At 41.2% G+C, this 24,924-nt stretch overlaps 1 protein-coding gene across 1 annotated transcript in view; it reads right to left on the bottom strand.

Annotated features, from left to right (window-relative positions):
- LOC115398974 (protocadherin-15-like) overlaps positions 1-24,924 on the bottom strand; it is a 209,101-nt gene that overhangs the window by 129,866 nt on the left and 54,311 nt on the right. The window contains exon 3 of the mRNA XM_030106055.1: positions 11,154-11,272. Within this exon, the coding sequence (XP_029961915.1) occupies positions 11,154-11,244 (91 nt within the window). The 5' untranslated portion in view covers positions 11,245-11,272. The remainder of the gene's footprint in view (positions 1-11,153; positions 11,273-24,924) is intronic.

Here is a 24,924-nt window from a genome sequence, read left to right as displayed (position 1 = left end):
ATGAATATTCTAAAACTTGTGTATTTTTCGGGTTGAACAAGAAATTATTGTGCAGGTTGAAAAGAAGCTTGTTGCACTCGCGTACAATGGAAACCAGTGAAACAAAATAAAAGACAAGACTGAGAGCGAGACAACGGATACAGCTGATTGCGCCACTCAAAAGAGAAGGATGCTCAGCAGCATGGGGCCCTCAGGTACCGAGCTCTGGTTACCGTTTTTATTTGGGCTTTGGAGTTGTTCAATTGGAATCACCTTCAGCGAGAGAAAGCAATTGTCTTTAAACTTATTCTGAGATGCAATGCTATGAATGCACTGTAAAAACCTGCTCTCGGTGTTGTGCAGGATGCCAGACTACTCACACTAGTAACGCTGTCGACAAAGCCATATACAAATCAATATCATTCAGAAAGAAAGCCAGTGCTGCAGCATGCAGCAGTGCACTTTCATTTTCACCTGTCTCTTTTTTTTTTTTTCTAATTATTACATGCTCAGAGAAAAGAAGGGAGAAAAAGGTTAAGAAAGTGTTTCTGAAGTATTTGGTTCAATATTGTGAATGATGAGCGGTGAAATAAACCAATTTCATTTGAGGTAAAATATGGAGTTAGCTTCCAATCGGTGGTTTGACTCCCATCTCTACCTATCAATATGTCTGATTGTTCTCAAACACAACAGCTAAACCTCAATTTTCCACAAATGACCGTTATCACAGGTACGTGTGTGTGTATGCGTGCGCGAAAGTGTGATGGTGTTAAAGTGTGCCACCACGGCAGAAGTGGTGTTAATGCACAAAATAAGCAGAGCCAGTGTGCTGAACATTGTCTTCTGTGTTGCAACCCGCTGCTACGATAGTTACTATCACTATACCTATATGAGGGAGTTGGTTTAAGTCAGACAGGCTTGCTTGCAAGTTTCATATCACTGAGGTTTATAGATTGCTTAAAGAGGAGAACTCATACGACTCATCTTTGAGGCATAAGTCTCTTCAACATTTTCATCACCACTAAGCTCCTAAACCATCAGCAGGGGGGTTCACTGCATCCCCTTCGCTCTGTCAGGTCATGGAGCAGTGGTGTTGCTCCATATTGCCACAGTCTCACCATAAACCTTTCCCTTTACTTGACATCACTTGAAAAAAATTGCACAATTGCTGAAGCTTTCAAAAGACTTTTGTACGTATAGCTGCAAAGGATGCATTCTGATGTCTGAAAACCTTGGTTTGATTTAATAGTTAATAGCTGACTGATTTAAGAACTGGCTTGTTTTACTCCTCAGTTTGGTCTTCTCCATTCGTTACAGTATTCAGTTCATCTGTGTCCTTCAGCACCACTTAGGGCCTTTACATTTCAAGCCATTCATGGCTCTCCACCCATTGAGAGCATCAGCAGCAAGTCTTGTTCATGAATTCCATAAAGCACTACTTTTCCGAGCGCTCTGTTCTGAAAGAATGACGTGTTGATTACAGTCAAAGGGTAATCAGGCCACTGTAACACTTCAAAGTCCTAATCCGAAGACAATCAAAGGCTTCTAATTTTGACCTTGAAGCAATTTGCTCTCACTTAAAGAGGAGATCATTTACTTCTTGCTAATCAACCTAACAATGTTGACTGGAAATTGTAAAACTTCAATTACAAAATAATTACTGCTTGGCTGGAGGAGAAATCGGGCAGAGGAAAATGATTGCAAGCGAGCCTCAATCAATTTGTGGGATGATTGAAGAAAACAACCCTCTTTTTCTGCTAAATCGTACTGCTTAAAAAGTGTTGAGAGCCGAGGAGAAATCATCAGACAAAATAAGCACAATAATGAAATGAGCATTGTTGAATGTTCTCTTTCAAACAGCATCAAGCTAACTTTTTAGGTGCTTTCTGACATTAACTCATGATGCAGTTTCTGTCACCACCCTCTCATGACTATTATTACATTCAGGCTGCCTGGATAGATTTTTATGGCCGTAAAACTTTCAAGAAGTCTGTAATGAATTCTTCCAACATAATTGAAACTTTCAATGTCTGGTACCGCTGTGAGTTTCTGAGGGCACTGAGAAACTCTGGCAGTAACGGAGCAAGACTCCTGACCTCACTGCTCTGAGTACATATGGATAAGGTCAACTAGGATGGGTTGAACGCAAAGGATGAATTTCCCCAGGCGATCAATAAAGCATGTGTTGTTCTTTCAGCCTCATCCAGCATATGAACATTTTAGCATATGAACAATATGCATGACACGACCTTCCAGCAGTGTCAAGATTGGAATATAAAAGGTTAATAAGGATAACAAATCAGTGAGTGATTATTTATTTAGCATGTGAAACAATTCCATTGTGTGAAAAGGTGGTTCATTTGGTGTTGGTGTATTTGTGTTTTTTTTTTCCTTGGCTTAGCTGGGAATACTGAATGGAATTACCCTGAATGGAATTATTTGTTATAATAATTTATTTAAAGTTGTCAAAGGCTGGACCTGAGTCTGAATATTGATGAGGGTAGTTTTTTTTTTTTTTTTTTTTGTTGGTTTATGGCAAAAACCGACACTTAAATCATTGCACTTGACCACGATCGAGTTGCTTTGCAAGAATAATTTGAGTGTTTTATGTAGCAGTTTTTATTTTGGCGAACTGTGCAGTAATCCAGGACACTGGTTGGAAATGCACTTGGGTACTTGGAGGTGGTGAGGCTGGGATGGCCGACATTGGTCCTGGCACCGAGGCCCAGGGGACATTGTGTGGCACTTGGAAGGTGGTTTATAAATCCGTCTGGTTATGGGTGGGCTCTGGGAGTGGGGAGGCCTGAGTGATGGTCCAGAGAAGGGCTGGGGATGCTTCTGCTCTCTCTTGGACCTAAATACTTGCTGTGTGCCACACTCCGTGATGGACCACTGGGGGGCTTCCAGAGGACAATTTCCCTCTCTGTTGGGGGTGCTAGGTGTGGAGTGAGGGGAACTGTAGCTCAGGGCTGTTGTGCAGCAGGGCTGGGTACGTTTTTATGGACATTCAGTATGTATGTATGCACATATTAATGTTGTAGGTTGCATGCAAATATGTATGTAAGTATGTATGTATATGGGTGTGTGTGTAAGTATAGAATACCAGCAGGATTTTGGAGTGGCTGAAATAAATAACTGCCGGATGAATAAAACAGTAGACTGTTGCAGCATTTTACCATTCTTTCATGTGCCTATGGAAAATTTGTATATTATAGTTTTCAAATCAGACAGTCGTTGGGAAATCATGAGCAATCTGAGTGTTTACCGGGCAGCCCATCGATTGGCACATGGTACCGATGAGATGAATTCCGCTCTGTGACATTTAGTTTCAAAAGCCATTTTTACCTGCCACTCTATTCAATAGCTTGCACTTTCCTGTGGCTTCATCTGCAAAAGCCCCTTTTTAGCAACCAATAAATCACACTGCTGCTCCCTGGGAGTGGAGCGCTCAAAAAAAAAAAAAAAAAAACAGACTTTAAAGGACAACTAACCTAACAAGCAATGTGGTCGAGGGAGCTGCACTGTCTCAATCAATTCAGCGGACCCTCACTTAAAAATAAAGCATCACGGGCATCCCAATTGGACACCAAAAAAAAAAATGTACATCACAACAGAAATTGCAGTGAAACACGCCTGCTCGGTTCAGATGTGGCCAGTCATTAAACAGTGTCAGAAAAAGTAAGGGATGAACAGAAAAGAGAGTGGGAAAGATTATTGAGAAAGAGCAAAAGCAATGAAGAGGAAAGTAAGAACTCATTTTTCATCCTTTGGATGGATGGCAAACTGCCAGCCCAGCACAAGGTTTCCCTTATCGTAAAATGTTTCATACCGTATGTCCATATGCAACAATAAATGCTTCTGCCCTTTCGTATAAATACCAGAGAGTGTGCAAGAGGAAAGGAATGTGTGACAGAGCCTATGTGAAGGTAGTCAGGCAAGAAAAGGGAAATCTTGATGAAATAATCTCTCCTCTCTCAGCCACAGCCCAAATGGTCCACCTGAGGGAAAAATGTGTCTGGATCGTCTGCTGACCTCCAGTTTGACAAGTATCCATTTTTAGAAAAAAAAAAAAAAAACTTCAAGGTTGAAGGTTAGAGTTATGACTAATCCCTGGAGTCGCAGGCAGCCCGGAGCAGGGATGAGTGGAGACAGAGCAAACATACTGTTTTAATTTCCCAGCTGGATTGATAAGAGCTCATTTTGCATGATCTGTGTCCAGGGCAGTTGGGGAGGAGGGGGGGCTAGAGGACAGTCCAGCAAGGCCTGGCAGTGGACGGTGAGAGGGACAAAGGGCAGCTGTCCACTGGCACACACTGCCAGGTAGTGTTTGCCTTTAAGCACACAGTAGATCTGAGCAGCCTATGCTGCAGTACGCAGTTGACAATTCAAGACACAGTCACATTATTCAGTTATTATACAGTTGTGATTGTTACCTTTCTGTTCGGCACTTCTATTCAGACTATTTTAATATGCCAGTAAATTCTATTTATAATAGTGAACAAAGCAGTGTAGAGAACAAATGAATTTTAAATACACTTCAGTACAATTACATTATACTTAAAATCATAGGTTACCACTAACAATTTGAACATTCAATTCTTTTAATCAGCATATTGCAGCCAATAAGATTGGAAAAACACAGTACCGCATGCAAATCTACATTTATTTTATATACAAACTGCAATAATGCACTGTTCAGAAACCTTTTTTACTTGTCTGTCCATAGTTTTCAAAGAATGTAGTTATTGTGAACAGGTTTAAAAGAATATTCTAGTTTTAGTTTCTATACTGACTTTTAAACTTTTGGTAACGTCTCACTCTCAAGCCACAATGTAGACACAAGAACAAATGCAGCCACAACACATTAGGCCCGTTTACATGGGTCAAGAAATCCTCCTTCTAATCGTATTGTAAGGTGAAGCGGATTGTAAATGTGTCGTATAAACACCTGAGTGGATCCGCTTCACTCGGAGTGGATTAAATTCCGGATCCAATTGTACGAGGTAGTCTAAGCTGATCAATAATCTGCTTGTGCCTCATATAAACAGCGCCAGCTGGCGGATCGTGTTGTGGTCGTGCGGGAGCATCATTCATTCTGCACATGCGTTCCGTCATACGTAGCGATGAAATGACGTGCGCAGTAAACAGGAAACAGTAATTAGGAAAGTCAAACACAAGCAGAATAACTGGACGATGGTTGAGAAAAAAACTTTTTAATAAAATCCCTGAGAGAGCAAACACTTCGGAGGTGAAATGTCCCCAAATCGCGCAACAGTGGACGATAGCGGGCCTCGACCACAGCCCCGCCGGCAAAGCGGAGGCCAATTGGCGGTTCAGGCCTGGCCGGCTGAGTTCTGCCCGGCCGGCTGAGCGGAGCGCCACAACTTGTGAAGCGGAGCACGGCCGGTGACACAGGGCCTGGCCGGTGAGGCACTATTTGAGCAGATATCAAGCAGATAAAAACACACTGCTGGGGGCTGAAGACTGCTGACTACACAGCTAAACATCAGAACCTGGAAAGTAGGAGAGAGACCTTTAGCTCATGTCACAGATACTGCATAATCCACCTGGGATCAGCGTATAGGAGGAGTGGACGAGGATCTCTTTATGTCGCGTCCACGTTTACAGATGCTATTAATACTTTTGTTTCGATCAGATTGAAATTAATGCCCATGTAAATTGGGCCACTGTCATATTGACTTCATTTACATATTGTATATGCATGGCAGCAATGTGACTCATTATTTGCAAAAGTATTGTGCACAAAAAAAAAAAAAAAACCTGTCAAAGTTGAAAACTTTCTGTTAATTCAGTCACCAGATTATAGAAGACATGCTGTATTTCTGCTCTGTTAGAAATGCTGCTTGAACAGATTTCTCATTCTACACAGACACGGGATTGTTTTAGCTTTTATGTCTTGCCAATACACTTCCCTGAGATACCAGATCTAAAGTAGTTGCAACACATGAGCATTGCAGAAGCTCGTTCTGGCTGTTATTCAGCTGATTCTGGCCAAAAACGCAAAGTAAAACAATAGTAAGGAATCTGTGAGCCAGTTCTGTTTTGTGGACGAACTGATTTTGGGCGCTCGCTCCCTTCCTCATGCAAGCACATTCACTATTCACTTACATGAGAGAAATAGAAGCTAAATCAGTCTAGAGAGAGGCTGTGCTGCGCCTTGTTCTGTGTCAACGTTGGGCAGAAGCAGTGCAAGCACTGGCTGACTCTCCCCAAATCTCTCTCTTTCCCTACAAATCATTAGCAGTGTTGGCCTCTCTGTGGGACTTCTAGCTGTAATTGTGTCTACAGTCTCCTTTGTAGCAATAGAATGTCTATTATTTAAAATACCGAGAAAAGGAGAAGCAGCAGTAAGGTTTGAAAAAGAAAAAAAAGAAAAAGAAACATGAAAAACAAGGGGGGCATTGAAATATTGTGGCACCGCGTCATTTATTAAGGGATAATGATGCAAGAGAGAAGAGAGATTACCTCACTGAAACGTAATCCCTTGCAGACTTACTCTCCGTCTCTTCTTCAGACACTTCCCTCATTGCTGCCTTTTCTATCTCCCTGTGAGGTTAACCACACAGACAGCAGGGCAAAGGTTGCAATCACACTCCCGGTGAACAGTTCAGCAGACACATGCTGGCGTACTGAGCTCCAAGATGGGCCCGTTGGTATAGATCACAGGCAGCACGGGGGCCCAGTCTTACCAAGAGTGCCCCCCCCCTCCCTGCTTGTGCTGCCCAGAGCCTGATTACAGCCTACTGGCTAGCAGATTAAAACCCCTTCCCTCTGTCACTCCACTGGCCGCCCCCCCCACCCCCACCCAACTCCACAGGCTTCTGCTGCAGCCAGACACAGTCTGCACATCTGGCCCATAATCAGACAATCCCAAAAATAGATAAACAATTGTGGGTCAGAATGGTTTGTGCAGATGGGAGGAGGAGGTAACGAGCAGAGAGAGATGGGAAAACTATGAGAGAGGGAGAAAGGCTGACGTGACATGGCGGAGGTGTCCGCAGGCATACCAACAGCAGTAATCCACACCTCACAGCGCACAGCCGCGGGGACAGAGACGCAAATAACATCCGAGCATGTCGGCGCATACATGCATCTGTGTGACATCTGGCCGCAGTGACAGAGGGATTTGGAGGTATGGGCAGTCTACATCTGTCCTCTGTGCTGTGGACTTAAGTTTGACCTTTCGTTATCATTCGTTGAACTGATGCATGCTTGTCCTCACTCGGTCACAGATCGGCGAGCGTTCATGAGGCGTCCTGCATTGCTTGCATGCGTGCGTGTGTACAGTGGAGGATGGCGCTCTTTTGGCGGGAGCCATCGGAGACTGCAGCAAATGCAGTCAGTTGCTGCAAAGAACTTATAGGAAGGCATAAGGAAGGGAGGACTATTAATGAAAAATGAAGCAGCAAAGGGAGGGGAAACAGGCTGTGTGAATGCAGCTGAGTCCGTGACGCTGTATCACATTTTCTTTTATCTATTAGACTTATTTTTTTTACACTAGTTGTCTAATCCACAAGCAAAAAAGTTTTTGTGCAGTGAAACATTAGACCTTTCCTAATCATCTTAAAAGCGAATTAATTATCCATTTTCGTTTCTGAAGAATGTCATCTTGGTTTATGTGGCAGAGTGCTACCTGCACTTTATGCTGCGACTACAGTTGTTGTTCTGTCTCTTTATTAATTGGAGCTGGTAGGCAGACAAAATAACTTCATAGCAGTCCGAGTCATAATTATCAGAATAATTTCAGAAAGGCTCCAGCATGAATGCACTCATTTGCTCATTTGAGCAGAAACAGCAACATCAAACTGTTCACAGCTTCTTTACCCTTCACTGAAAAAAAAACAAAAAAACTTGTGGAAGATATCACAGAAAGTCAAATAAAAAAAATAACCCTGTTTTTGAATGCACTGTCTAAACGTATTATAATTAGAACAGTAAGAATTATTTATAAATTTAAAAAATGCTAGGATGGTGATGTCCAACAAAAAAAAAAAAAAAAAAAAGTTACATTTCTATGCAGCTCAGTATCATCTAAAACCTTCTGGTTTCTATTTTCATTTGACAGAACAAATCAGTTGACAGAATCAAAACTCAAGGACACGTTAAGGTGGGCAAAGCAGGAAGATTTATGAGTGAGAAGATGAAGGATGTGTTGTGGAGAGGGGTGAAAATCCCCGCTCAAATCAAGATCGTCCCTGGGTGACAATGAGGGGCGAGGGGAGGCAACAACAGCACCCGCATTTTACCCGCATGGTTAACGGTATTCACACCTCATTCATACCTCTGGGCAATTTCAAGTCACAAATGCGTGTTTATTTATCTATTTGTTTTTTTTTGTTTTTTTTACTGTGAGAGAAAATTGGATTACCTTCAGCATGAACATGCAGACTCCATATAGAAAGGCCCTCAAACTGTGACCAATACAAACACTACTGTAAGACCGAGATTCAAATCAACGGCCGTCAGCATACAATAGCTGCACTCCTCTTTTTTTCCTCCCAAGGTCTTTACAGTGCATCACCTCTAGCTGTCCAATAAGTCTTAAAAGTAGGAACTCCATTGTGCAGTTTTAATTAAAACGGCAGGATGCGTGGCGTTGAAACACAAGTTTTCATTGGCGTTTGACAGGCCTTTGACTCCTCTGCTGGGCTCATCAATCAGACACCCGCTGTGATCCCAAAGCTCCAACTGAACACAAGAATAAAGGAATGGATTCTTTTCTGGTGACAAACAATGCAGCAGTACCCTTAGTTGTGAAAAGAAAAGAGGCCTTCACTTTGTGCAGCACGAAAATGAAATCGCACAATTTTGGAAATGTTACATTGCTGAAGCGCTCGAAAACTTTTCCAAGTTGGCACACTGTTTTGCTGTTGTTCAGTGACTTCATATATTGTTATTATAGGAACATCTCAAAAATATCAAGGAACTTTTTTTCTTCTTCTTTTGGGCAACAAACACAATGGCGGCATAACTTAAAGTATTTCATTTTTGAATACCAACATCACAATGCACTCAAGTTCGAACTGAGCTATTTCTTGGTTTGTTTGTTTTTTTGTTTGTGCGCTTTAACTGCAGACGGACCTGGAGAGATCGGTATAGACAAGATTCGTTTCATATTTGTCCCACTGTTGTGGATGTCTTTTATTGTGAAAGCTGCCCTACACAGGTCATACCATCAGTGACTGTGGCGAACTATCTCACCCACATGTATAAAGTCTTGAGAGATTTTAGGGTCAGTTCCAACTGTTTGAGAGAGATGTCAACATCTGGGTATTTTAACTACAAGCCAAACCCTTCATGATGTAGGTCGGTGGTTCCTAGTCCGAGGTCTGGGACCACCTTGGCGGAAGCGGGCCAGAGATCAGAGGAGAGGCGCAACTGCACTGCAGTTGTCATAAGCATGTTTGCACGCTTTCCTGCTGATAATGAAAAGCTGAGAATCTGCAGTTAAAGGCTTTTGATTCTTAATTAGAGGATTCAGCTTCTGCAATTTGGTTTCAAGGTAGTGTCACTGTGATGCTGCATGATTTAAAATTAAAGGGAAAATTGTTTTGTCGGGTGGTTTCATTAATTTGGCCCTGGCAGAAATTACGAAGTGGCAAACGCCTGCAGACATTGCTGGTCATAATAGTACCAAAAGTTAGAGAAACTCCACTCCTACCTAGTCATTTTTTGGTTAGATATTTCTTTATTGAAAAATAAAATACATCAACACGTTGGGTGTTTTTTTCTTTTCCATTTTGTTTTTAAATTAAAAGTGTGAAAGCCTCTCTTGGAGGCAGTCTGGAGCGCTCAAGGGAAAGAGGTGAGGAATTCATAGCTAATTAGAAATGATATTTCTCTGAGACAGTGTTGGATTCTAATACACTGAGAAAAAGTATGTAATGTCTCAAACTCCGGTGCATCAAAAACTGTAATAGTCAGGCAGTGCATGAAAAACACCCTTCATACTCTCCTCAGTAAAAACAAAACTAAAACTTTCAGCAACAGTGAATCATCATCGAAAGCAGAGAATGCTACAAGAGCACACTTCCTCAAGCTTCCTAAAGCAAAACTAATTTTAGCTGAAAACCAGTGAACTTAAAAGAAAATCATTTATACAACAGGTCAAGCAACACCATCACACATATATCTATAAATATGTGTCAAGAAATGAACCGCACATTCATCGTGTAAAAAAAACCTGACAGAAAAAGAAATTATCCTCCAGCCGTACTTCACTGTGCTGGTGTGGAGCTCCACAGCTGGTCTGTTCTGGGTCACCGGTTCCTCACTCCACACGGAAACACTAATCTATTAATGCGGTCAGAGCCTCAGTGTGAGACTTGGTCCAAAAAGGAAACCACAAGGTACTTTTTCAAATGTTCACTCAGTCATAAAGGGAAGTCATCTCTAATCTTCTCCACTAGAATGATACTATATAAGCCCATGTAGAAATTTTTAAATGAAATTGTATCTCCAGCTGCAAAAGAAGGAATACTACCTTTATTTAAAATGCTTTTACATGACTCCATAGGTGTCTGGGGGAGTGCGAAAAAGATCGAACAAAAGGAGGAAACTGGGTTGGAAAAATGGAAATTAAAATAGACCTCAATCAAAATAATGCCACACAGACGTGGGCTCAGCGTTCCGTTTGAAGACCTGCCCGCTCTGAGTGGATTTCATGTGTGACCAGTATGAACAAACTCAGGGACCAATGATTCCCACTGTCATGTGGGAACATGCACATTAGATTGCAAGGATAATCCTACTGCTGTGATCAGTGAACAGAGAGCAGGAACACAGTTGGATTCATAGCCTCTGTTTGAATAATAACGCTGGAAAAAAAATTATGTAATTTGCAATTTCATTGGTGGGATGACAAGAACATGGAGGGAGAACAGTCATTTGCACTGACGTGTTATTCACTCACATCTTCCTCAAATTCTATTGAACTCAGGCTTGGAGTAACCTGAACTTTCAGTAATTCATTCAAACACACGAACAAAGATTTCATGCTAAATTAGCTATGACTACAATTGTGTCATGTAAAAAAAAAACTCCCCCAACATGCTGATCGTCAGTCCCACAAGTTTTCACTAGGCAGCGCAGTTCCAGTTAACTGAAAACAAGGGAGGCCTGAGGGGGATTGTCTGAGAGCTGGCTGCTCATACCTTCTGTGTCCTGGCCCCAGCTGTGGGTTAGCAAAGAGAGGATTGCCATTCCTGTCCCCAGCCATCTGACGAGCCACCACCCCCGTCGCATCTTCTGTCAAGCCTTATTGCCTGCCCACCTGGACATGGGAAAGAAAAAAAGAAAAAAAACACCAGATAGGATTTTCATTCATGTTCCACTGAGCCCTCGGGGCTTCACGCACACAGCGGCATGTCTACCTACAAGCAATATCATTTGGTCAGTTTTTTTTTTTTTTGGAAGAACACATTAATCTCTCAATCCAACTTTGATTACATGAAATATAATAATCCACTGGACATGGAAATCAGTCTAAATGTATAAAGTTAGATCCGTATTACTGCAGTAATGCCTGATTTCTTTCAGTAGGAAGAAAGAAATCTTTTAATTTAAAATCATACAGCGTGATCACTGGACAAGACATCTCCTATTATCAGGATATGAGTTATATTCGACATTTGTTGACGTTTTCCTCGAACTACCGACTCCTCCTTCACATAATGGATGTGTAGAGAGCATAAATCGTCAGACAGACAGTCCTTCCAAAGTGTTTCTGGCTGCTCACAGCAAACATGCGCCCCAACAAAAAGTATAATTAAGTGGATTCAAATACATGGCTATTAGCTAATGGGCTCGTCTGGGCTGCACAAAATGTCTGAAATGAGAGCGGTGTACGTCGGTTTGAAAATATGACTAAATACAAAGATGCTTTAATAAGTGAGTGGGTTTCCTTTGTGCTGAAATAGCTCGTGTCAATCACAGCCACGATAATCTGACGCCAGCCTTCACTTCTCTTCCACAAGGACACCACAGCCTGCACAGAGTGTTTTTCTACATTAACGGCTGTCATTGTGTAATTTTGAATGAATTAGGAAGATTGAGATTCATCCATCCATCTCAGCTATTTTACATATTCCTGACTTGGAAGTAATTTCAACCTGGTCTCTTGAAGGTGTGTTTTTTTTTTTTTGTTTTTTTTTTTAAACAAAAGCAAAACAAGACTCAGTCTCACCTTGTCGGACTGAAGCTGTACCCGACACGTCCGTGACGGCTATCTAACTGCCGCTAAGAGTCTCGGACGAGCAGTGACTTTAAAGGCTGTGCTCACACTTGTCAGGTTTGATCCAGTTGAAACAAACCCTGGTGCGATTGCTGTGTTAGTGCCGTCCATTCGCTGCCACGTGAACCCTGGTGCAAGCACACCGAGCCCATTGAGAAAGCAGGCCTTCGAAACAAACTGTGCAGTTTTTGATTTGAAGTTTGATTGAAGTCTGAAACCAGCGTGAACCGGAGGGCTCCGAACAGATCGAACGATGGGCTGCAGAGGTCCGCCAGATTGTAATTACTGTGCTGCTGGTGAGATCTTAGCCGATAAAAATATCGCCAACAATAATCCAATGTACTGTACTTCTGCACTCTCTATCGTGTTGAGCACAACGTAAGCTTTGTCACACACAGACACACACACACCAGGATCCACCATAGGTTTTGTTGACATCAAAATTCAAGGTGAACCAGACCAGAGTGCAAATATTTCTTTTTTTGTCTCAAATTTAGTCCAAATCAGGAAATAACACCTTGCTTTATTCCAGTCTTCTCTCCCAGGTGGTTTCGGAGAGGAGCTGCACAATCCCCAGGTGGACAGAGTTTATTAAAGCTGGGGATTCATTAGTCGTACCTCCATGATGTGGATCACACATCCACCCAAAGCAGTAGTTTTTAATGTTGGTGAACAGTAGCACAACAACTGCGAGAGCTCAGTTTCCCTTTTCAATGATCTTCTCATCCATCAAATGCTTATCATAACTGTAAAATAATTCCCCGTTAACTGTATGTATGGCACTGTGTACTCTATTTTGGCATTCACCGTCCCGCTGTCCTTCGATAAAGTGCGATCACAGCAAACAGTCTCGCATCCAAACAAACAAAAAAAAAAAAAACATGAGCAGAAGAATGCAGCATTCCTAAAGCTACTTGGCATTTTATCTCTCCCAGATGTCTAATGTTTGTTTACCTTCAGGCAGACTGAACGTTTGAAATGATTCATGTAGAAATGGCTTTGTTCCAAAAACTATGTTGAACTTTACATCAGGAAAAACATAAACCATGCACGGCATACCTTTGATTCTCGACTAAAGAGGCCAGCTTTGGAGCGGCCTTCAAGCACATAATATTCATATTAACAGAAAATAAAGCAGGATTCTTTCTTAATGACACGGCATAAACATCCTGGATTGTGACCCTAAAATCACGAACTGCGACACCAACATTGTTAACAGCTCGTACCTTCTAACGGTGCCCGGAACAGACGACAGAAGACGATTTACAGTAGATGCACGTATTCAGGCTCTAGTGGAAATTACGGTGAAGACAGCATGTTCACATTTTATGTTGAGTCTTGCAGTGCAACGCGCACACAGAGCCACAGCAGACAGCCTCTGCTCGCAGCCAGAGGAAGGCGAAGTGTCAGTGTGAGGTATAGAGGGCTTCTCTCTGTCTGAGCTATTTGATGTCACACCTTCCTCACAAGGCTTATTCTCAGTGCAGGCGATAAGCTGTGAAATCAGCTTTCATAGCATATGCTAAGGGGACGAGGGGCAACTCTCAAGCATCAACACTGTCAAATCCAAACACGTCTGGCCGAATCAACTCTGGAAGCTCGCATTATCAGCTCCTCTTCGTTTGCAATGGTGATTTCTCTCCTCCTCTTTTCACTCAATTTTGTCTTTTACACACTTTTGACAATATGAATTTCCCAACATGCTCACATCTCAGTCTGCGCAAACACACACACACACACAACCAAACACTTTTTTTTTTTCACCACTTTACTCATCATAGCCAAACAACAGACATCCTGCGCGAACGCTCCGCGGATAGCGGAGGCAACAACAAGAGTGGTTTCACACTGGTTTTCTATTCACCCGCTGCAGTCTTATCTCTGTGGCTCCCAGTGGTGTTTCCCTTTGAAGCAGACTTGATTCCCTGCGTTCGTACGTCTATTTTTCTTAAGAGGACCGAGTAAGATCGCTTTGATCAATTTCACATGGGGGAAACCCAGAAATGCGCAACCAGTCACCCCAAAGAGAGAAGTCATTTCTCTCTACAGCCTCATCCAAAACCTTCTCCAAGTTGACATGGGAACACTCTGTCTCATTCAAATCCGGCTAATAATGATGTTCCTTCAAACAGAACGCACGGGGAAAGTGCAGAGACTGGTGTCCATGCGGTGAAAGAAAAAATGGCCACAATACTCTTTTTCCAGCTGTCATCTTGTAGTGGCCCACGAGTCACATCGAGAACAGAAATCCATATTTTCAGCAGCCACACAGTGTTTTGATGGAACTCAAAGGGAAACAACTCAATTGCACTCCGCTCTACCTTAATGCATATAATGTCACAGTAATTCAATCACCCCTCCCTCCAAGTTAAATGGCTCTGCTGAATAGAAATGCGGCTCAGTGTTTATACTGTATCTCTGCCCTCGTATCTCTTTGCCGAAGGAGAAAATGTGATTAAATTCTGGGAAGGGCAAGAAGAAGGAGGTTGTGTGTAAAATAGTGTTGAGTATGGTGAACGAAAGGATCTCAGAGCGCTGCGATCATGAAAATGCTCGTCTTCACAGCATCAGTGCAGAGGGTTATTCACTCCCTTAAATTAAGAAAAGTAAAGAAGAGAAAGAGCTCTTTTCTCTTTTTTCTGTTCTTCCGGTCATTTCTCATCTGTCATCATCTTTCCTTTTTGCACCTCTTCCTGCTCATGTGCTAAGGTTATTGACAAACTGTCAGAGATGTGCCAAAAAACAGAGATCCCAGTTTTTGTTGAGACGTTATTGCAAGTTCCGTCACCAAAACGTGGAAGTGTGAACTCAAACATTCAAACTTTTAGAAATTAGTGAAGCAGGCCACATGAAAAATGAGATTCAGCTGAATACATGCTATCAGGGGAAGTTGGGAATTCATAGTTTCTCAACATTTCACCCTGACAACAACTTCTCCATTGTTATGTGAGCAAACAATCAAACCTTGTAGTAATACAAAAGGCTGTTGCTCCAAAAAGATTTACAGTGTAAGACCACATATAGAACAGAATGGCATCCTACTGTCATCACAGAAGCAAAGATAAAAAACATTGTTTTCGTTGTGAAATTTAGTTCTGAGCATCCTCTGTGGCAGCAATACAACAAAAGAAAAGAGCACGATTTCCTATCAGAAAAGCCTGCAGACTCTTTTTTTCTGAGTTCTGATTTTCCAAAACTCACCATTAAGTGAAACACCGGCGCAAACACCAACTTTGAACATTTAAACCCCCCCCCCCCAAAAAAAAAGAAACATGGCGATTTGCCAAGTCTCCTCCAGATCTTATAAAGTGTTGCAATATGGTTTTCTTTGACATGCAGAAATCTAATTTGGACAACTTCAGTAGTAGGGAAAGGTTTAGGCCTCACACAAAATCCCTGATGCCTCCCAAGGGGGTCTCAGACCCTAAGTTGGCAAACTCTGGTTAGGTACTTCTTTTTTCATTTGCAACTTTTCATCTAAATACCTATTTGCCAACTTAAAGCTCGGCTTTTAGTTTTGCTGTGAAAGTGTTGGCTTTCATTCACTGCTGTGACTGAATAAAGTGAAAACATTGGAATAAACTCAGTTTGAATATCATCAACTCTGTTTTAGAAACATTTTCTCAGCTAATGGACCATCTGCAAAGGCTGGACTTCAGCAGAATACCTTTATAAGTAAACTCATTCAAAAAGTGTGCTAACTCATTTTCCCAAAAACTCATTCTGCCTCTAAACACCGAAATGCATACAGTCAATCCTACAAAATCACTTGAAATGCCCGACAAGAAATGCACATATATAATAACCACTCAATCGGTGAGGAAATTACGTCTCGCTGTTGTTTTTCAGCTGTCAAGTGGAGATGTAGATGTTGCCTTTGTTTGATAGTTGGTAGTAGATCTCTCTGAGTGGATACATTCTCACACTCGCGTCTGTTAAATATGCAACAGTACAATCAACCACCAAAGCCGAACAAAATGTACTTGGGGCGAAGAAATGACTTCTCAGACATAATCTAACCGAGCTACCTCTCTCACAGTCTTCTCTCTTTCCTATTACAAACTTTACTCAAGTGGCAACGTCGTGCAGTTTCGGGGAAATTGTGACCATTGTATTGAAAAAAAAAACTCAGCCTATGTTGACTTGTTGGTCTAAAAAATGTATAATTGACCTCTCATTCGAATATAAAGACAAGGCAAAGGGATGAGCTATGCAGCAGACTGGAAGCAAAACAAGACACTTAGTTTACTTCTGCTTTCATTTTCCAGAAACTGAACTGTACAGTTAATGCAACATCCCTCCTCTTATCTTGCTCTGATCTCTGGCCGTGCTCCATGCTGCAACAGTCATTTTCTCACTCTCAAACAACACAGGCAGGGCGACTCCTGTAACTCACTATATTTTCCAGTCCTGACTCCTGTGCAAATCTGTGAAGACTTAAAATCACTTCTCTTGTTGCCTTTTGAATTAAACAGCTGAAAGAAACCCGTCGCATTGTATCCTGTGTTCCCTTCAATAAACCAAGTATTTTGAAACAGAAGACATTCATTTGTTGAGGCTACCCAAGAGTGGCACAAATATACCATCACAATGAAGTAAACTTGAAAACAAATTACATTTCTACAAAAAAAAAAACAAACAAAAAAAAAAAAGAGTCACAAGGGTTTCCAGACAGTGTCATGAATAAGGTGCAGTGATACTCATCAGGTGACCTGTGTGACCTCTGTAATAATGTCACGTCTCGAGTTAAGGCATGGCCGCCTTGTCACTTCAATTAGGAGGATAATATGTTTAAAAAAAGGGTATTTCATGAGTATATAAGGAGCAAAGAGGTTCAGTTGAACTTCTAAGTTAATAATGTGACTGCTTTGAACCCCCAAAAATTCAACCGCTGTTTCCCATTCCCTTTAATGGATAGGAGCGGTGCACTTGCAGCTTGACACATCACTTTCCATGTTGAAGCAGAAAGATGATTTATGATTTTTCAAGCAAAATGGGAGCTTTGATTTATTTCCGCCCAGAACACTTCCATAGCTTGTTTACATTTTGAGTCTAAAGGTCATAATAACCGACATCTTCACCTTTGCTCTGGAGGTTTGACGGTAAAGTCTCACAACAGCACGTACCTGCTGCGTATAAGCGACAGGCTCAAAGGTCACTGTCATTTTTATACAAAATGATTTCTGTTAGTGAGACTGACCATCAGTGAACAGCCATTATCCACTTGCGTTATCACTGCGACTATCTACACCAGGAATCTCCACTCACGCGGAGCAGCTCCATTTTACTACTCATATTCGTTTGTTTGTCAGTTTAACTTTCAAATTTGAACTCCTATATGAAAAGACAGAAATATTCTCCTTCAATAGCAGCTGAAACCTGGAGATGGTGTTACATTTCCTCAAAAATCAACTGGAAGACAAGACTCAAAGTAATAAAAGCAGTTTTATGAGGGTAGATTTGCCCACATAATAGTCTTCTCTTCGGTAGCAGAAATAGGTCTGCTCATGCACAGAGTATAACAAATTAACTCCTGACTCGGTGACAGCTCATCTGTCTGGAGTGAAGATGAGTACACACAGTATCATCCGCTGGTAGATCCTGACTGATCCTGTCCTCATGTCTGGGAAAGTTAAGAGACAAATAATGATATTACCTGTTCATGCTATATGCAAGAGGACTCGCTGTTTAAGGGAACTCAAAGGAAATGCTGCTTCACACAGTTAAAAAAAAGGCTGAAAACATGGAGTGAAAGCCTCCTGTGGTCATTAACCTCCTGCCCTTTATAGAGAACATAAAGCTCTTTACACTGCATCCTTGAATTTAAAACTGGTTTCTATTTGTCATTATCAAACCAGTTTTGCATTTCCTCAAGATAGAAAATGTTCAAACTTTGACTGATCCCTTACAAACTTTTATAGGAGGTGAGGTCTTGTCAGTTAATTGCCATTTTTGCTGAATCTCCACCAATTTACCTACTCTTTGATAGCGGCCATGTTTCTATCGACCCTCGTCCGACACGCAGCAGTATAATTGAGCCAAGTCAACATTTCCCATTGTTCACACAGCTGATGAGCGGAGTCCAACCTGCTACCAACCCAACAAGAAATAGACGGTTCAGACGACCCTGGTCACCAAATAAAAACACACATTCAGCCTGACCTTAGACCCGCTTGGACCCGTTTCGCAGGGTTCACACTTGGGTTTGCAGGGTGAGTGTGAAAACAGATCTGAAGATGTAACCTCAACATACGTATGTGTAATTCAAATACTTTAATGGTGACACAAAGTCATAATAATGGATTATTGTCCATGCTTGTGTCAAAAACTGCACTTTGTTTTTGTTTTTTTGATATGAAAATTCAATTCAAGTTTACTATTCTCTCAGGGCAGAATGACAAAATGTATTTGAAAAATATAAATATATTCAGCATGTAGATTTGTGTTCTGGCAAAGAGCAATATGGACAAACTCAAACACCAGCAGTATTGTTGGGATGACAACATACTGCTCAACAATTTCATTAGCTCAATAGAACACAATAAGTAAAAAGCAGTCTTTAAAACCAGGGAAAAAAACAGCACTTGAGCAAACATTAAGTCCCACATAATCACATAATAACAATAATATAGTGTTGCTATATCACCCAGCCCTACTTGATGCCATATAACATCAGATGTGTAAACTGCTCCACTGTTACAGAAATGATGGAGCAAACTTATTAGAGACTCCAAACTACTTAAAAATACCAACTCTGCAAAACACTTTTGAACAGATTGTCTCATACACCAACTGGTGGAAACCATTTCTCAAGAAATTCTACATTCACATCAATCTCACTCAGCAACTTTCCTCCCCATCGTACAGGTAATGAAAACTGTGAACTCATCAGTTTATCAGAAACAGCAGGTGGACGTGAATCTGCTCCTCCTTATCTCCGTTCACAAGGCGTTCTCATGTCATGCAAATTGATCAAGATGAAAAATAATGCACTGTAAATTATGCAAACATCCACATCAGAATACCTGCAGAAACACATGGCTGCATAAATTAGAAGTGATCAGACACTTTCTTTACGCAGAAGAGTGTCGTGGCGCACAAAGAGCACAGAAAGTAACTGTTCAATCACTGTGTTTACAACCATGCTACATCCCAATTACCATGAGAATAATTGAGATTGTCTTGACACATTCAAAATTAATACAATCACAAGAGACATAATTGGGTCATTCACAGGCGCACAGAGAAAACTAACCTAATATAATCAAGGAGTATTAAACGGGTCGTCTTTTATTTAGCCGAACGAGATCTATTTAATAAGAAATATTTAAAGAAATTCACAAACAAGACCAGTATAAAGGCCTGAAGTCACCTGGGAATACAAAACCAGTGGGAGAGGTGGACAGAGGTAGAAAATCTGGTGGATTAGTTTATGAGTTTATACATGTGATTGATTAACATAATAGAACTTACATTTTTGTAAACTTAAAGCAAGGAGTGTCTCTAAGAATTTACTTCAAAATGCCTCATCTACAAGGTTTCCCACTCTCCTATTCAGGCACTCCTAGAATATTCCAACCAACAACATCAGAGGTCGACCCGTTTCTTACAGCTCGTATTTCTCCACTTACCAGCTTCATTAATTAAAAAAATTTATATATACATAACAGCTCAGCATGTTTGTACTCTAACCTGTCCAAACTGATTTAGTTGGCAAAAAGCTACCAAGATCTTATGCATAAATTCACACATCCTTGGAGAAGAAAGTTGTATTTTTAGTAATGTATCTCACATATTTTCACAGCATCCAAACATGCATCAGCTGTCTCCACTAGTTACATCACTTGTAATGTCTTACCTCGAAGTGCAAGTCGAACCGTTTCAGAGTCACGTGTGTAATTTACAATCAGAGAAACCTAACACCGACTACTCTGGTTCGCAACTCAACACGACCTGTGTAAATGAACATGACACCACTTAAAGCAGACTCTGTCTCTCACAGGCACACGTGTGCACGTTTGGAGAGACGGAGAGCGGATACAGAAAAGTAGCAACTGATTCATAAACGTCTGTCTCATGAGCTTCCGTTTGATTCATTTTGCCGAAACAGTGGTTTCATTTCATCCGTGGGATAATTGTTTATCACTCTCTGTATCCATGTCTGTTTACAATGCAAAAGAAACGGCGAGATTGATTGTGAGAAAATGTTCCAGACTTGTGCAGAGCCATTCATTACCTTGTGAGATGTGTAATCAGAGGCGGCATGGGAGTCCCGGTGCTCTAATGACAGGAGTGATTAGCCTTGGCTAACAGACTGACCTCCACATGGCTCGAGCCCAGTCAGAGATTGCGTTCAAATACCAAACAGAGAGAAGTCAGGATAAACATCCAGGCCAGCAGCTGCGCCAGAGCCTTATCGCTCTGCCACTCTGTGTTTATCTGTGCAGCCCACCTCCACCAGCTCATAGATATCCAGACAATTCATTAACTGATTACAGTAAGGTGTTTGATCACGGAGACAAGGAGGCACTGTAACTGCTGGACCACATGCCTCCGCACGCCTCCGCTATCTCGGTAAGCTGAGAGAACTGTTTGAAATGGACTCAGCATCAGCCAACGGCACACAGCGAGAATAAATATATAAACCAAGCACTCCAAACAAAGATAAACACATAAAAGAAGGAAAAAGAAGCCATTCTCACAGAAACAAGCACGACTTAGAGAACAACTCTTTAATTTGCTCTTAAAGTCACAGTGAAATGAGTAATGGTTTTCACACCTCATTAGTTTTTTTCCAATTTCCATACCTTAACGCCATCTGTTTATGTGCAAAACAATCAGCATGTTTAATTTGTTTAAATTCAATTTAGTCTAAATCTCGATTTTAATTGTGACAAAATGAAGCATCCTAAACTGACACTAATGATTACAGCTTTTCAAGAGGTATAGAAAGGGGAAAAAATGACTAGAATACTCTGTAATTATGCCATACACAGTATTTTTGTCAAAAGGTAACACCAGCTTCATTTACAGTCATTTACTGTAACTGTTCCTGTATAGCTGCACTATGTAGAAATAGGACACCACTTACATCAACTTTAACAGGGTCATAGTGTAAATTGTTCACATCACTTTTCACTGAAATCTACTAATACATTTTTTTTCTCAGAACACAAAAAGAAACAGTTCCAAAATATGATTTGATAATGGATAAAACCTCAGTTGATATCGAACTCACAGTTGTTTTTAGCTTTTGAATAACCATTAATTACTTTGTAAGCCACCCTCATACTTCCCTACAGTAAGACAAATTAGGATGTCCTCGAAACGCAGTTTACTGACAATTAGAAATCTAAGTTATTGCTTTACGGGGGCAGTAAGGGAGACAAGCACAAACCTAATAAGAGCAGAAGAGGGATATATCAGAATAATCAGATAGGGTTGCATAATTATGGCAGTCATTACTAAAATCACTGTCCGTCTTCATGAAAAACATTGTTAGACTGATCTACAGAATGTCACTGCTGTACTAAAAACCAATTTCAAGGGTACTTCTTTCATTACATTTGATTACCTAACTGGCTTGTTAAATGTAGAATATTTATGGATCGCATTAGTTAAAAGTTCACTAATTTGCAGATTCATGGTTACTGAAAAAGAAAAGGGGTGGAATACTACTCCCAATGCCCAGCTCAATAATTTAATTTACATGTTTTCTGTTTTCTTCAGTCACCAACGCTGCAGGTGCTCCCGTCTGCAGGATGATGTAACTGCTATTATATGTCGAGTGATTCCTAAGTGTGTGTTCACTGTACGTGCGCGGCCATGGGAGAGAGTAGTCTTCAGTGCGTGCAGTGATCTCAACGTGCACTTGACACAGAAATGAAAAGTTGTTACGCAGTTAATGTTCATTCGGCTCTCCTAATTATGCAACTTTTCTCCATCCCACCTGTGTCGGGGGGGAACGTTCGATCCATTTCCCTGCGAAGAAACACGCAGACCTGACCGGGGCTGATGCTAAACGCAGACATAACGGCCGGGATGTTCAGCCTGAGTATTTTGGCTGGAAAGACTGAGCCCTAATGGGAAAATGTATAAACACCATTATGTGCTTCGGCTCTGGTGCTAGCAGCAAATGAAATATTTAATGTGGGCCTCAAGTGCTCTCATGATTATTGTGATGGGCTGGGATGGTTTGAACATGGTAAACCCTGTGCACCTGTTTTATGCAATGTACTTCTACAGATAAAAATACACTCGTTCAAAGTAGGAGCAAAAAGAAAATAGGAAATGAAGGCTCTTCCGTTTGACTGAAATAAAGGCAACAGTCACTCACTCATTAAACAGTTGATGACAACAACACTGAGGAGAGGTTTTCAAATAGATGTTAAATGAAATGGGTCACACCCACTCGGAAGAAAATAAAAAAACAAACTGAGGTCAAAGCTATTCTTTATAAAATAACACCACTAACAAGGTCTTTGTTAATGCATTTCAAATTTGTTTTTAGTGTGAATGGGGTTAGAGGTGCTTACGGTTATTTGTAATCAACTAGTTGTGGCACTAAAGAGCCTTTTTTATTTATCTACCAGATGTGAGTTAAACTTCCCTTTTTTTGGCGAACAAAGAATAAATCATCTCAAGCCTATGAAGCATTTTCAGCTCATCCATGTTCTGCTCTGACTTTATAACAGTCAAGGTTGTGAGGGTTGAGCCTCTTTATGTCCTTACGGTGGGCGAAGTAGACTCTGGATGGGAAGTCAATCAATCACAGCGCTAACAAAGAGAGACAATCGACCAATGGTCACCAATTATTCTGAGGCACGTTTTCATTGGAGTACCCACGGAAAAAAAATGCACAGTTACAGGAAAACCACGAACACCCAGCCTGGAATCAAATGTGGGTTCTCTTGTTGCAAAGGGAAAATGCTAATGGCCATAATTATTATTTTAACCGCAGGTAACTTGCACAGAAAGAGTAGTGAGGAGTTCAAAGGGATTTTACTGAGCCTTTAAGTTATTCTTAGGTTTGTTTTTGACAGCCAGTCACAAAATGAACTGCCATGTCCCTTTAAGGGTTAGGCGCACTCGCATCTTGACACACTGCATTTCATATTAAAAGGCCACCTTGAGGCTATAGCAACAAGCATGTGACTAGAAGGCACCCCCCACAACACACACAGACACACACACTCCTAGCACTCTATATTCTCACTGAGGACTGCATCAGATAAAACTTCTCAAACATGCAGATCATTACATGCAGTGATGACACAGAAGAGAGCAGTCCAGAAACAATCACTGAAGGTGAAATATACTTGTACGGTTTTTCATGTTAAAAGAGAGATCTGATTGATTTCAACCTGCAGATCCATTCATATTTATATTTCTGGGTCAGAGTAACTTTGACCTCCACCTCTGCTGTCGAGGGGGGGCAGGTGCAGACTCTCAGAACCACCGCTCCCTGGTGCCTGGACAGATGCAAAGGTCTCTGCAGTTTCCACAACAAAAGCGTTCCTAGAAAAGATAATGTGTGTTTCCACTTCTGTTGACTGAATGTAAACATAGGCATTATTCATGTGGAACACAACCAACTGCATGTGCAATCTCCATCCAGGTCAAGAACTTGAATTATTCCACTCACGTCTGTCTATATGTTTAGATTTAGTTTCACAGTGGCCCTTCTGTACCAGACAGCTAGAAAACAGAAATCTGAATCACCTCGTGCATCGACATAAAGAGCAATGGGAGGTGATTTTATTGACGCGCGTGTGTCTACTGGAGGCAGAATATACCGAAGAAAAACTAATTAAATGCAACATAAGACATGGGGTGTGAAAGCGTGAGCAAAAAGACAACAAACCTCAGTAATGGGTTGGATTTCTTGTACGTAGTGGTAAATACTGCTGCCGCTAACAACCTGACCGTTTCTGCTGCAAAAAACAGATACAAGTTGGAAAAATCTATATGTGACCACAGATAAGCATAATCCAGGGCTACGACTAATGCAGCTTTGGTAAGACTGGAGACCTGGCGATTAAAAAAAGAAAAAAGATCAATTTAAATGTGGATTTAGCACAAAGTATAAATGAAAACTTAGCTTTCAAAAGGCATCGTCATCATCATTGGTAGAAAGCACAGGTGCACTGAAACAGCACTGCTTGCGGCTGAACAGAAAAGGTTGAGCCTAGTTGGACACACTGCCATCTGTACTCAACTCTGTAGATCACTCATCTGGTGCGTTTTCTTTTTTTCTGCTGTAGATGTATATACATATATTTTTCTATTTCTTCCTGCATCTCAGAGTGACAAAGGTACTAATGCAGACAAAAAAAAAGGAAAAGATGAGCATGTATTCAAGTGAAGATAAGCCCATTTAGGGGAAAGTTAAATACAACTGCTGTCATAAACTGAAAGTACAGTCAATGTGCTCTTACTACTCTGCATTAATGACGTGGAAAAAACACTGAATTTTCAAATTGAATATACAGTTAGAAAGAGGATACAATCAAACATTACTGTACATTCTGATGGGAAGCATTGTCGACTATAAAGCAGGGAAGAATAGCACATGATAAGCCGTAATGGACCGCTGGCGTTTATGTCTGTGATATCTAGTGTCGGTAAAAAAGCGATGGCTGCAGGACATCACAGAGCAGCTGAGGAGCACGGATGAGAGAGTCATTATCCTA

Source organism: Salarias fasciatus, chromosome 13 (assembly GCF_902148845.1).
Source record: "Salarias fasciatus chromosome 13, fSalaFa1.1, whole genome shotgun sequence".
Taxonomy (NCBI): Eukaryota; Metazoa; Chordata; class Actinopteri; order Blenniiformes; family Blenniidae; genus Salarias; species Salarias fasciatus.
This window is presented reverse-complemented; position numbering and strand designations above follow the sequence as displayed.